The sequence below is a fragment of the Protopterus annectens genome, chromosome 12.part0, assembly GCF_019279795.1.
Source record: "Protopterus annectens isolate FY-2018-M chromosome 12.part0, PAN1.0, whole genome shotgun sequence".
NCBI lineage: Eukaryota > Metazoa > Chordata > Ceratodontiformes > Protopteridae > Protopterus > Protopterus annectens.
Window position 1 is genome coordinate 1,514,195,375 of NC_056746.1, and position 14,197 is coordinate 1,514,209,571.

General features: G+C 40.4%; 1 protein-coding gene across 1 annotated transcript in view; it reads left to right on the forward strand.

Moving 5' to 3' along the window:
* Positions 1-14,197, forward strand: part of LOC122817266 (MYCBP associated protein) — a 2,683,797-nt gene that overhangs the window by 1,929,654 nt on the left and 739,946 nt on the right. Inside the window, exon 11 of the mRNA XM_044090481.1 lies at positions 377-569. Coding sequence (XP_043946416.1) covers positions 377-569 — 193 coding nt within the window. The remainder of the gene's footprint in view (positions 1-376; positions 570-14,197) is intronic.

The following is a 14,197-nucleotide window of genomic DNA, read 5'->3' on the forward strand; positions in this document are numbered from 1 at the left end:
GGCTGTGCTTCAATAAGCACTAATAAGAGTCATTTTATATATGGTCTCCTTTTCCCCCTTTACCCCCTGTACATCTATACTCTTTTAGGTGTATCTACTGTGGAATCTACTATTCAAGTATATATCTTATTAACCCTTCCAGGCAGTGGCTGAAATGAGTCTTGTACCGCATTCACCAATCAATAAATAAATAAATAAGTAAGTAAGTAAGTAAATAAATAAATAAATAACAATAATTAAAGGAATAACAATTAATTTCCATCTTCACGGATACTTATAGATTTAAAAAGGTGTTGCATTACAGTTGGCAGTGCTATGTTAAGTAACAGTCAGCAGTGTTATGTTAATTAGCAGTTTTGTTTTTATTTCTCTAAAGGGAGAAATTGGTATTGCTGCCAGGATAACATTTGAAGCATTGACTGAAGAGAAGGCAATATCTAAACTCAATGTGACCAATGATGGAACCACAGCAATCTGGTACAACTGGCAACGTTTACCACAGGCGCAAAGCTTTAAAGACGTGCTTGGCGAGGTTCAGGTTCAGAGATTTTATTTTAACATAGCAGGAGGTAAGACAAGGTTTGCCTTCAGTCCATTCTTTGCAAACGTACATACTAGTGCAACCATATGGATGCTTAGTTTGTGTATTTATTTTATATTATGCCAAAAAGTTTCAAACATATGTGCATTCCTATTTCTGACTCTCTTTTTGTCCATTTTCCTCTGTTTTACTGCAAGAAAAATGTTATGTGGTTTATTAAAGGGCAGAAGAATTGCAGTTTGAAAACTGTGAAGACAGTATAAAATGTAAAGAATACTGTATACATGATGTATGTTTGCTAAACTTGAGAAGAAACAGAATTTTTGCTTCATAAAGGCAAAGCAGAGAGTAATGGAAAATTATCACAGTGAAATGGTAGGTCAGAGAGTGTTGTGTTGAGGTGACAATGTAAAAAAAACAAGGAGAGTGATTAGTGGAGCACAATGAAGATAAGTTCTGGGTCAAGTATTCTTTAGTGGGTTTATTTCAGATATATCTGAAAAACAGAGAAGAGGATCAGCCTGTTTGCTGAAGACACAGTGGTAGGTGTAGTAGTGGGGTGGGGCAGGACAGAGGGAAGAGTCTAAGAAATGATTTGGAAAAGTTGACCAAGTAGACTGGAAGGTAAAAGTTGAAGTTCACCGCAAACAAACCAAATTATATGCATTTGAGCCCCATAGCCCTGATATCAGCAGGGAAGAATAGAACTAATGGCAGGAGAATGAATTGAGTGTTTAAATAAGAGCTGAAATGAAGAACCACTATGAGAAAAGTGAGGATGCTGTTTCAGCACCAAAATGAATGCTGGGGTGCAAACTAGAGTGATAGATTCCATAAACAAGGATGTAATGCATCTAGTATGAGGAGCTTCATCCTCATTAATTTGAGGACTAATGCCATCAGGCATTAGGCAGTTCAACATCTAACACTTTTCAAGACTACTCAAACCCTCTACTGTACCCACAATGCTCTGTGTACAGACCTTCATCTAGTGGTTTCTTTTGCTACACTGAAATGTATTCATATTAGGGAAACCACCTAAGCTGAAATTTTTTTAAATATGTTAATTTTTTTAAATTACCGATATCAGATTAAAATTTCCTTCTGTTGTCTATTTTTCTACCTTTAGAGTTTCATGTAGACCCCTCTCCCAGCCTTTCTCTATAACCACTGCTTTAATGTTTTAAGTCTTTCTTGGCTGTTGCTGAGATTTTTCTTGCTCTGTCTTCAGATATCAACAAACACACTGGCCAGGATTCATTAAAGTCTGTGTATGAATAGCATTATTCCTACACGGAGTGAATGGTGTCTGTGTCCGCATCTCCCTCTTGGCAGCACGCCTTACGTATTAATGAAGGCATGCTACTGAGATGGAGCTGCTGACTCGGATACTGAATCAATGCAGGGGGCATGTTGCAGTAGTGCTCGCATATCTGTAACACACCCCCTGCACTGTCAAAGTTCCGTACAGCAGTTTTTAAAATCCTTTCAGTGTCCGCCGACACTGAAAGAGGATTTTGTATGGAATGCATTGCAGGGGGTGTGTGACAGGAACACACCCCCTGCATTGTCAAAGTGCCGTACGGCACTTTTTAAAATCATTTCAGTGTCTGTGGACACTGAAAGAGGATTTAGAATGCAGTGTAATGCAGGGTGTGTGTGACAGGAACTGTAACACATGTCCTGCATTGTAAAAGTGCCGTACAGCATTTTATAGTAAAAAGCGTGTCCTTGGACACACACCTCTCAACGTCTTAGAGCAAGAAATCTGGACAAAGCCATGAAATAAAAGTGGGACAAAAGGCCAAAAATAGGGGAACTTTTTAAATATTGCTCTTACAAACTTAGAAAGTTGATAGAATAACAGGTTTTGCATTAGCATGCGTTTTCTGAAGGGTATGCAGATGGAAACTCCAATGTCTGTTATCATTTTCAGCTGCCAGTACTAAAAGTGGGGCAAAAGCCCAGAAATAAGGACATTTGTTAATTATTGCTTATACAAACTTAGAAAGTTCATTGAATGACAGGTTTTGCATTACCAAGGATTGTCATGAAGAGTATGTGGCTGCAACTGACATGCTGACATTTTATATATTGAGATATATTTATTTAAAATGGTTGTATAAATTTTTTATTTTTCCTTTAAATGTGAAGTTTAAGCATAGCTGAGGGGGTTTGCTTACCGCAGTGCTTTGCTTAGCAGTGCTTAAACTTGTAAGAGCTATATATAAATTTATAGCTGGAATCTTCAATGGCAACTTAGCTTAGTGGTTAGAGTTCTGGCTTTGTGTGCAGTAGTTCACGCTTCAAATACCAAGACAAGCCATTCAGCTTTTACATGGGAAAGCATTGTGAAATTATTTTTTTATTTAATGATGTAGTAATTGATATTTGTTAACCAGGGTAGTGTAACTGGTCCAAAATTCCAGTGTCAGTGAATATATGTTGTGAAATCCTCCATGTAAACACAAGTGTCCCATACAGTATAGTCACACCCCAAGGTAATGTAATGAAAGCACATACGAGGATGTCATGTAAAGTAAATTATATACACTTAATAATATGCCAGTAATGATTAATTAATATGCAGTTCTTAAATATTTTTTTTTAAATGAAAACTGAGCAATGCTTAGCAGTGCTTAGCCAGTTTGAGCATTGCTTAGAAGTTTAATTCTAAGAAGCATTCAGCCCAGCTAAGTGGATTTGCACACCGCTAAGCACTGCACATCATTTGCCACTTTAAGCACTGCTCAATTCAGCTTAGCAGGTTTGCGCACTGCTGACCTTTGCTCAGCATTTTCAAAAATGGTCCAATGATGGAAAAGGGCGGGATTATGGCGTTATTTAAATACACATGCAGGAATACAGGCAGAACCCATTAGAGTTTGATCCCTGTAGGAGCCATGGCAGGTGCTGGTGAAGGAGGAGCTCTGGTGCATTTTAGAGTCTAGGGTCATGACTAGGCTCCTTGTAAAGAACCATGACATCAGACTGCTGCAGGGCCAGTACCAGGGCTCAGAATGCAAGGCTGAGGCCTGGGACTGTCTGGAAATTGAGCTCACCAATGCCACCGGCATCCCCTGAACTGGTGAGCAGGTCCACCATCATTATGCCGACCTGAAATGGAGGAAGGGGACTCTCTTGGCACACTGGATCCAAGATGCTCAGGACGGGACTGCCTTAGAAGCTCGTAATGTGGAAGCCAATGGAGGACGACTGGAGAGGCTGTGCCGACAGTGTGATAAGTACAGATATATATTGCATTATATAGTGCAATAAATAAGAAAGTGTAATTGTTTACCACCATTAGGTATAGTGTGTTCTGAGTGTACTGAATAAATAAAGTTTGTAAGACCAATATTGATCTACAGGATATGCAGTACTAATGAATGTAGAATCTCAACTGTAATAAAGCACTGTTTCATGTTACTCAAAGATTTATACCACAAACTGTTGTGTTTAATCTGGTATGTTGTTGAATAAATAGAATGTGTACAGGTGCTTCACAACAAATATGGTTTGACAGCATGCATTAACTGAGGTTGTTCTGATAACCGGCTGTTATGCAAAACTGTAGATTGTGGAGCTGTAAAACAAGATATAAATGAAATATGAAATATGTTCTGCACTAAAATCTGAACCTCGAATAGTAATGTGTAATGTATTATAGTGTGTCCCTGCAGCATTGCCTTTTGTTTTCATTTGAGATCTATGTAGTCCTGAATGTGTGTATGCTGATGCAGGCAAGTATGAGAGTGTAATAGGTGGAGGCTGCAAGTATATGATGCCCAAATATATACAGGTTGGGTATGCGACCCAGCACCCTGCTTTGGTCTGTACAGATCACACACATTATTATCTACTAGGGGTTAAATGTGTACACCTGCTTTCAAAGGATTAATGCACAATACACTAAGTATCTGTCTCACATGAATCTCAGGCATGTTTGTTCAACTGTCACTACAGTCTTTGTTGACACTACACTTAGATTACAAGATCAGACTGTCTAACCAAGTGAGTATTAGGCAGAAATCAGTCAAGCAAGAGACAGAAGTTCCCTAGTAGCTTAGTGTGATGAGAAATAGACATGTTGTTCATTTTTACACACACACACACACACACACACACACACACACACACACACACACACACACACCATGGTTTGAATCCCAGGACTGGTACGAAGATGTATTTCTAGTTACACACAAGTAATCCTGAGTATTTGTAGAAACAATCAAGTAGCGTTAACAGATATTTTCTCAACAGGGCTCACTGGTAAAGAAATGTTTGTATTATCTGTATAAAGGGTATAGTAATAAACTGTGTACAAATGTTCTAGTGTCCAACCCCATGCCTACAAAGGACAGCAGGATAGGTATGTAGACCATGCACTGTTCCCGAGACATGTCTCTCAAGTGTCACGGCTAGTGAACACTGTTGCCAATAACCATGTGTGCACATATAAATTCAGTACAAGTATTCCATTAGCGCACTCACACAACATCAGTGCAGGATGCACCTTGTTATTCATGTATGTAACCCTGTCATGTACAAGTCCTCTCTACTCATTTACCTAGAGTTGTCACAGTTTGCCCCATACCATTCCAGGTTAACATGTACTACAGAACCTATAGGCCACAGGCAGATGTAAAGTGAGGGCAGACATGTAGAGTATTGAGCAGTACTGTTGTGAAAAATATAAGCCGATACAGTTGGTAATGGACGTTTTTCTCTCCCCCTACCCCTTATCTACATCAATAATTATTATTCATATACTACGAGTATGTTGTTCTTAAAACCTAATGTTGGGACTTGTGCTCTATTATTTTACATATATTTAATTGGTTGCATACTAACATACCTTGTTCATATACCATTGTTGGTGGCCTGTTGCCATAACTGTAACTGGCATGCTGTTGCAATACTGACTGTTATTCCATTTATGCATGTGTACTGTTTGCTATGCAGTTGTTTCAGTTCTATTGTCCTGGGTTAATTGGAACACCCATGCATGCTGTTATAACTAATTTTGAAATGTGTTGTTCTTGACTAACCAATACATTTTGAAAAACTTCAACACCATAGCACACTTGGGAAGGCAGATCCCAGTGCATCCACCTGTCCTGCCTCATCTGGCCGTGGCACAAACCTGAAACTGCCTCCTCTGCCGGTCCTGCACCACCCTCAGGTGGAACCTCCTCAGGGGACGGGTCTGTCCCCCCTGGGCGCAGGCAAGGAGAAGAACCAGTCACCCGCAAACAGTTCTGAGTCATGGTGCGCAGCATCATCCAGACAGACTTGGATATACTCCTGAGCCAGACCGAGGCAGACTGGCACACCTCAAGGGGCAGCCTGCCCCTGTTGTCCAGCCCCCAGCACAGCCACCTTTGGGCCCATGAAGGCGCAGTGGTGACTCCCCATGGTTGGGGACCTCAGTCCCACTGTTTCCATCTGGGGGCACATGGGCCTCCAATTGCCGACCACCCTCCCTGTCCGAGGTGTTTACCCCCCTCATGTGTCATACACTGCCCCTGTCTGCTGTCTTGTCTGTCTGAAAAAGCAACCTTTCCTACCCAACTTACCTCCCCAAACATACCTACAGCCTTTCCCCAACATCCCACTCTCATCTTAAAAAAATAAAGAAAAAAAAGGGGCATCTATCCCCCCCAAAAAGGACATCCCATACATAGCTCTCCATTTTGCCCCCATGTACACTGACGTTGTTCAATTTACCCTTGAATTACTCAACCAATGTATGTCACCCACACCCCTCCCTATGTGGTGTGAGGCTCTAAATTTCAAATTGTCCACATTATTCACAGCTGTTGCTGCAGAAAAAATGGAGAGCTATGGTCCTTTCCTACATCCATCCTGCACATCCCTAGCTGCCTTTCATGATGTTTTTCTCCCTACTTGCCACCATTTCCCCACTTTCCTATCACCCCTTTTTTTCTTTTCTTTTTTTGGAAATAGCGCAGGTTTAAGTGGGAATAAGCAGCACTAAGCGAAGCTAAGAAGGACTAAGTGTCTCTTGGCATCATTGTGCATCACGGAAACCCACTTAATATTGCTTTAATCACTCTGTCTCCATCAGCCCCCATTCTGCCCAGCAACAAAATAACCAGCACAGGCAGGTCTCAAACGTAGGACTCTGTGCACTATAGCCACAGCAACATACCACTATGCCAAATGAGCTGTGTGAATTTGTAATGTTTTTTGAAACATATCATGCATTACAGTCATTTAACATTAGGGAAAAAAGACAAAGTTTTAGAGTCATGAACACAGGACCGTCTGAACTACAGTCACAGCAACACACCACTACACCAAATCAGCTCTGGGAAATTATTGATACACATACCTCTCAACCTCTTAGTGTAAGAAATCTGGATGAAGACTGACAAAATGGGGGGCAGAGGCCCAACAATAGGCACATATTTTATATAGTGCAGTTATACTTATAAGAAAGTTGCTATAGTAACATGGTTTGTTTAACAAACATTTTCTGAAGGATTTGAAGTGTGTAACTCAAAGCTCTGTCATTATTTAGTGCCATCAGACCTCAGAGTATCCCAGTTATTTGCCAGAAAACAACAAATATTCTGAGGAACAGACCAAAAATATGAGCACAAAATCCAGACAGTCTGTGAAAATATGTACAGTTTTTGGTATGCTGATGCATTTGTAAATTTATCAGGCAGTACAGGGATATAGCTTTAGGGTGAAAAATATCACCGCCAAATTATGAACACAGAACCATTTGAAATGCAGTCAGGGCAACATACCAGTAGGCCAACTGACCTCTTGAGTACAATAACTGAGTTTTATGAGCAAATCCTGATAGCCGTCACACAGTACTCTAACATATAGTGGCCAAAATCACAGTGTACTTGGGCTTCTGACACAGACACAGAACCAGTACACAGACAAATGCTGCAAAGTGTCACGTGACTGTACAGATTTCCACAGAATGTCCAGGGTTATGGCTCATATTTATGGCCTGTTCCTCATAACATTTGTGGTATTCTGCTAAATCACTGGGATGATATCAGGATGGAAGACACTAAATAATAGTACACATTTGAGTCTCAGACTTAAAATCCCTCAAAAAATGAATGTCAAAACATACCCTGTTACTCTAGCAATTTTCTAATGTTATGACAAAAGTATTTCAAATCTCTCCCTATTTCTGACCCTTTGTCCACCCAATTTGTTGTGCTTTGTCCACATTTCCCATGCTAAGAGGTTGAGATGTATGCAGTCATTGCATGCAAAACTGTGGACACAACACATCAATCCAAACAGTGCACAGTATTTCCACCTACCCTCTGTGATGCTGTAGTTCCCACACCTTTATAATGTCCTCCGCACAGGCCAGGAAAAGGGGCAAGGCCCACATGAAGGCCTTAATTATAGCACTGTGTTGCCATGACATTGGCTAATGGGAAAGCAACCCAGCTGTTCTGGATGCAGTTAACAAATGGGAGCAACAGACTGGTGCACATACCATCACCTGTTCATGAGCATTACCTACAAAAGCAAGCTGCTGCCTATGCTAAACAGGTTTGATACTTTCATCAGGAAGACAGACTGTGACTTTTCACAACACCTTTTGTGGATTTATTCTGAAAAAGGAGCACAGCACTATACCAGGTATGTCAAACAATATATATGTAATGGAATGCATATGGGGAGATGCAGTCATGGGGAATATGAATTTAAATAGTAGTTCTCAACAACACTTCCTGGGCTGTCATGTTGCTGTTAGACTGCTGTTCAGCACCTACAGCCATCCCTGATGGCTATGTCTGCAGCATACCTCTGAACTGTACAGATATTTGCAGAATGTCGTGATTTTTGCCTCACAATTTTGGTCTGTTTTGCATAAAATTGTGTTTTTCTGGCAAATTAGTTGCAAATAATGAAGGACTGAAGTTAGAAAATAATGACAGACACTTCAGTTCCAGTCTTCATACGCTACAGAAAAGTCATGCTAATGCAAAACCCGTTAGTCCAACAACGTTCTAAGTTTGTAAGAGCAATATTTAGAAACTGTCCCTATTTTTGGGCCTTTGTCACACTTTTATTTATGGCTTGGTCCAGATTTCTTGCTCTAACAAGTTGGGAGGTATGGCCTGCAGTGACGTAGATCACAGCTCTGGCACCTGAGTCACCCCAGCAAGGGTCAGCTCACATATGACTACTACTGGATTGTCTGTTGTACAACACTGACTGTAACACTGCCTGCCCAGCTAACTGTGATGTTGTAAATAATCATGCCATTTGTGTATATTTATATCATACATATGCTTGTCTTACAAGTGTAAGAGACCTATATATGTTATGCGGATATTAAATAACTGGTGCAGAAGTGTGTGGGTTGAGTATGTTAGTACTGAGCTCATACCTTATAATTGTCCTTAGTTTTTCACACTGACCACGTTTGCCTTATATTTTTACTCACTTACTCCTACATTTATGTTTTGTCTGGCAAATCCATGGCAAATGATTAAAGAGAGAAGTCATAAACTAATAGCACACATTTGAATGTCACATGTCATAACCTTCAGTTAACTCATGCGAATCCAAAAGCTAATATTCTGTTAACTAAGTGTGTAAGAGCAATATTTATAAAGTGCCACTATGTGTTGGCCTTTGTCCCCTCTTTATTTTTGCCTTTGTTCAGATGTCTTGCTCTAACAGATTACTAGCATAGAACAGAAATGTATATTAAGTATTACCTGTGCAAATAAATGTATTAATAGTAGAAGCTGGAAGCCTTGAACATGTAGACATAAGTTGCAAAATATCAAGTAAATAAGTTGAACTTGTTTTTGAATGTGTTATCCCAGTTTCAGTGTAGCAAACAGACATAAATGTCTACAGCTAGAGGTTTTTGTATTGCCTTGAAACATAAATAATTACTAGGTTAAAAATGTAGAAGTGCTTAACTGTGTTATGACTTCCAGTTATACACAAACATCAGATAGATATTTACTTCTGATGCAGATATGCTAAAATGTATGTTACTTGCTGTTAGCCTGGCAAGTGAAGGCAGGTGACAAACACTGATGTAATCTGAGCTAAGCCAGCATGAATGTTGATTATTACTCCCAGATCTGCCTGGGAGAAAGACCTTTGCATGTTGTATGTGTCTGTGTGTCTGACATTATCCACTCATATGCATTTACCTTCCTAATAGTTAGGAACTAGGGACATGTAAAACCATTTACATATGGATGGGAATATAATATATCTGTCTGATGTTTGTGTGGTCTGCATTGCTCTAAGTATCAGTCATCTCTGCATTTAATGTTGATTTGAAGCTCTGCTTTTAATGTTTGATCACTTTTATTTTGTATCTCATTCTAGTATTACATTTGTTTAGTTTTAAGTTACTGTTCTGTTGGAGTTTTAAGAGTTCTTGGTTGGGGTCACTTAAGAAAAGGTTACCAAAGAATCTGTTTGCAAACTGTGAATAACATCATTTAAGTAGTTGGAGGAGTTGACAGACAGCATTGCTCTTTTAGTTAGAAATACCTGTAGGTAGCTGAACTGTTTGTGTGTTCTATATAAGTCATCTCTGCATGTAATGTTGATTTGAAGACCTTTATTTAAGGTTTGATCACTTCTATTTTGTATCTTATTCTTGTATTACATTTGTTTTTTTTTACGTTTTCTGTTCTGTTGGAGTTATAAATGTTTTCCCTCCCACTCTCCCAGTCCTTGTTGTGTTCTTAAATTTGATGGCTTGTGAGTTGCCCACCCCTATTATAAATCTCATTTTGGACACTCCTGCCAGTCCCATCCCATCAGCTTATTCTACTGAGTAGAGCGAGATCATTTGGGGAAGGGCCCCAACCCCTACCACTTTGGTTTCCCAAACATAAAGTATTGTGGTTCATCCCTTTACACTTAACCTAAATAAAAACTGATTTTACTGTATTTGTGTTTCTTCATACTTTATTACTTTATATTGCTTTTGCTGCCTGTTCTTACAAGTACTCGTTTGCACTTAGTCTGCTGCATGTATTACTGCTTGTTAGTAGCCTGATTAAAATGTAACTGTCATTCTAAGCCTTTTGGTTTAAGCACTTGGGCTTCAGGCCAGTTGTTTTACAGTAAGATGGTTTGTGTTCTGCACTCTTGTGGCAGGAAGGGTAGGTTACATCCTTGTAAGCTGGGCTTTGCTGGTTGAAGGCTTTTACTGTCTGTTATTCTAAAAGTGTCTTACTTCTGGTTGAAGCACTTGGGCTTCAGGTCAGTCATTTTATATGAATGAGGTTTGTGGTCTACACTCTTGTGGGAGGAGAGGATAGATTCTGCCCTTCTGAGCTGCAAATTGCTTGTTAAAGGAGTATTGTGCCTGCTTATTTCATCTGTTCCTTAATGAAGTTGGTGCACCTTGTTTGCTGTAGCATACACTACATGCAGCCCTGCTGAATTTAGCTTTGTTTGTAGAACTTGAGCAGTAATCTAGGCCATCTTTTTTGGAGAGGCTTACCCTGCACCCTAGTAGCAGGAGTGTGCAGTTAGAACTCATCTGACTGAAGACTGCTGGAACAGGGCTCAGTTTTGAGCTTTCTTGTTGGTTAATTGCTGCATGTGTTTAAATCAGTTTGCTGTTGTTTGCTACTGTGATATTTTTGTGTGTTATCAGTTCTCCTAAAGAAACTGTATATATTTTAAAATGCGATACTTTAGTACTGACAGGTTTTAATTTAAAATGTAATTGGAATTGATTTAATTCTTTTATTAATCAAGTGACCAGGTTGCTTTATTATTTCCATTCTGCACTGACTTAATGGTCATTCCGAGAGTCTTAAGTTTCTAAAAAATCCATACTGAAAAATTAAGGATATAAAAAAAAGTACAGTTGTGTACACTTACCATAAATGTAGATGTTCGAGTGTATTCACTGTTGCAGTCATTACATTTGGGTAATCCTGCTGGCAGGTTGCCCTCAGTCTGCCTAAATTCCAAAGTCTTGGGTACTGCGTCAGCTGCTGTCGCCCCTTCCCTGACATTAGGTCGTCAGGGGTATAAAAGAAGCAGCCCATGCCATTTTCTTCAGTTTTTCTTGCCCCAGATGTCAGGTTCCCCCTGAAAGGGTAGCCAAAATTTATATATATATATATATATATATATATATATATATATAATACATGCACCAATATAAAGTTTACCTTCATCTACAAGCAAATATACCACATAGGTTGTATAAATTAGAGAAGGAAAGATAAGTTCCAGCAGAAAAAAGGGGGATGGCGGGTGAGTAACCTGGACTGCAACAGTGAATACACTCAAACATCTACATTTATGGTAAGTGTACACAACTGTACTATGTTCTTTGTGTTTCACTGTTGCAGTCATTACATTTGGGTAGAGTCCCAAAGCTATGGTTGGGAGGCTAGAGCTAAACAGCATTAGGAGCGGCTATGAGGCCCTGCAGAACTGCAGTGGCAAAGCCTGCCCTGGATTTAGAGTAAAGTGGCAGGTGATAGTGCTTTGTAAAGGTGTGCACTGAACTCCCAAGTAGCAGCCACTAAAATGTCTTTCGTTGGTACTCCCCTGAGAAAGGCTGCTGAAGTGGCTGCAGCTCTGGTTGAATGTGGCCTAATGCCCTTAGGACTGGCTTGCCATGGTGAAAATAGCAGAAACGAATGCAGTGGCCTATCCACTTTGAAATAGTCTGCTTTGAGATAGCCTTCCCTTGTGATTCTGCAGCATATGCCACTAGTAATTGCTCTGTCTTCCTTTAAACTTTGGTTCTGTCCAAGTAGAATCTAAACTGTCTTTGTACGTCCAAAGAATGCAGAATTCTCTCCCCATTGTTCTGTGGATTTGGATAAAAAGTTGGCAGATGAATAGTTTGGTTAAGAGCCACACTGGACACCACCTTAGGCAAAAATGTTGGGTTTGTCCTCAGGGAAACCCTGTCTGGATAAAACATGATAAAAGGTTCCACAGCCATGAGTGCCTGTAGCTCTGAAACTCATCTTGCAGAAGTTATTGCTAGGAGCAGAGCTGTTTTCCAAGATAAAAACTTTATATCAGCAGTAGCAGCTGGCTCAAAAGGAGGCAGGGTGAGTTTTTCCAAGACATAGTTGAGATCCCATGCAGGTATTGGTGCTCTCCTTGGAGGCCATAAATTTTTGGCTCCTCTGAGGTACTGCTTTAATAAAGGATGAGAAAAAATTGGTGGCTCTGTATTGTAATGGGCCAAAATGGCAGAGGCATGAATTTTAATAGATGAAAAAGATAGGCCTTTGTCCAGCATCTCAGTTAAGTATTGCAAAATCTGAGAAATATTTGGTACAGCTGTATCAGTTCCTTGTGCCTGGTTCCAAGCACAGAATCTCTTCCATTTTCCAGCATAAGATTTTCTAGTACTAGGCCTTCTGGCTTCCAAAATGACACCCATCACAGCTTTACTGAGAGGTGTGTTTTGTATGATTACATTATCCGCCATGCTGCCAGGTTGAAAGTCCTGAGTTGGCTGTGCAGGATCTGATTGTTTTGCTGAGATAGTAGATGGGGTATTTGTGGTAAGGTCCAAGCTGGGCATTGAGACAAGTTCCTTAGGATTGGATACCAGTACTGGCGGGGCCAGTCTGGGGCAGTCAGTATCATCTTTGGCTTCTCCTGTCTGACCTTTAGGAGTACCTTGGGGAGGAGAGGCCGTGGAGGAAAGGCATATACTGATAGGTTTTTCCAGCTGAAAGATGGGGCGTCCACTTTCCATGCTTTTCTGTGATAAGTCCTTTTGCAGAATCTTTTTAGTTGGTAGTTGTGAGGGGAGGCGAACAGATCTATGTCCGGGCATCACCATTTCCTTGTTATGCTGAAGACTTGTGGATCCAGCTGCCACTCGTGGGGATCCATGAGGTTTCTGCTTAGTTCATCTGCCAGATTATTTTCCTTTCCTGGTAGGAATTGTGCCTGCAGATGTACTTGGTAAGTCAATGCTGTGTCCCACAAAGTCATGGCTAGTCTGCAAAGGGGGTAAGAATGTGTGCCCCCCTGCTTGTTTATATACCACATGACCGTGGTGTTGTCTGTCTTTATCAGTAGTTGTCCCGGAAGAAGTAGGTCCTTGTAGGCTGTCAGGGCCTTTTGAACAGCTAGCATCTCTTTTTGATTGATATGTAGATGCATTTAGTTTGAGGACCATGTGCCCTGAATGCATCTTTCTGCCATGTGGGCCCCCAGGCATAATCTGATGCATCCATTGTTAGTGTCTGCCTGACTGGGGGTAATGTGAATGGCTGTCCCTTGTTCTGGTGACAAGCCTTCACCCACCATCGAAACTCCTGTTGCAGGCAGGGAATGAGAGTAATCATTGTTTCCAGGCTGTGGCAGTGTTGAGTCCAACCACTTTTTAGGTACCATTGAAGTTTCCTCATATGCAGCTTTGCATATGGAATTAGTAGGATGCAGGATACCATGAAGCCCAATGCCTGCAGAATTTTTCTTGCAGATAACTGGGCCTTTGTTGCCAATATTTTGAAATAGGTAGTCAGTTGCCTTTCTTTGACTGGCATGAGATAAGCCATCTGGGCAGTTGTATTTAAGCTTGCACCCAGGAATATTATCTCTTGAGATGGTACTAGTTTTGATTTCCTTTCGTTGACTGTGTACCCTAGGCATGTTAGA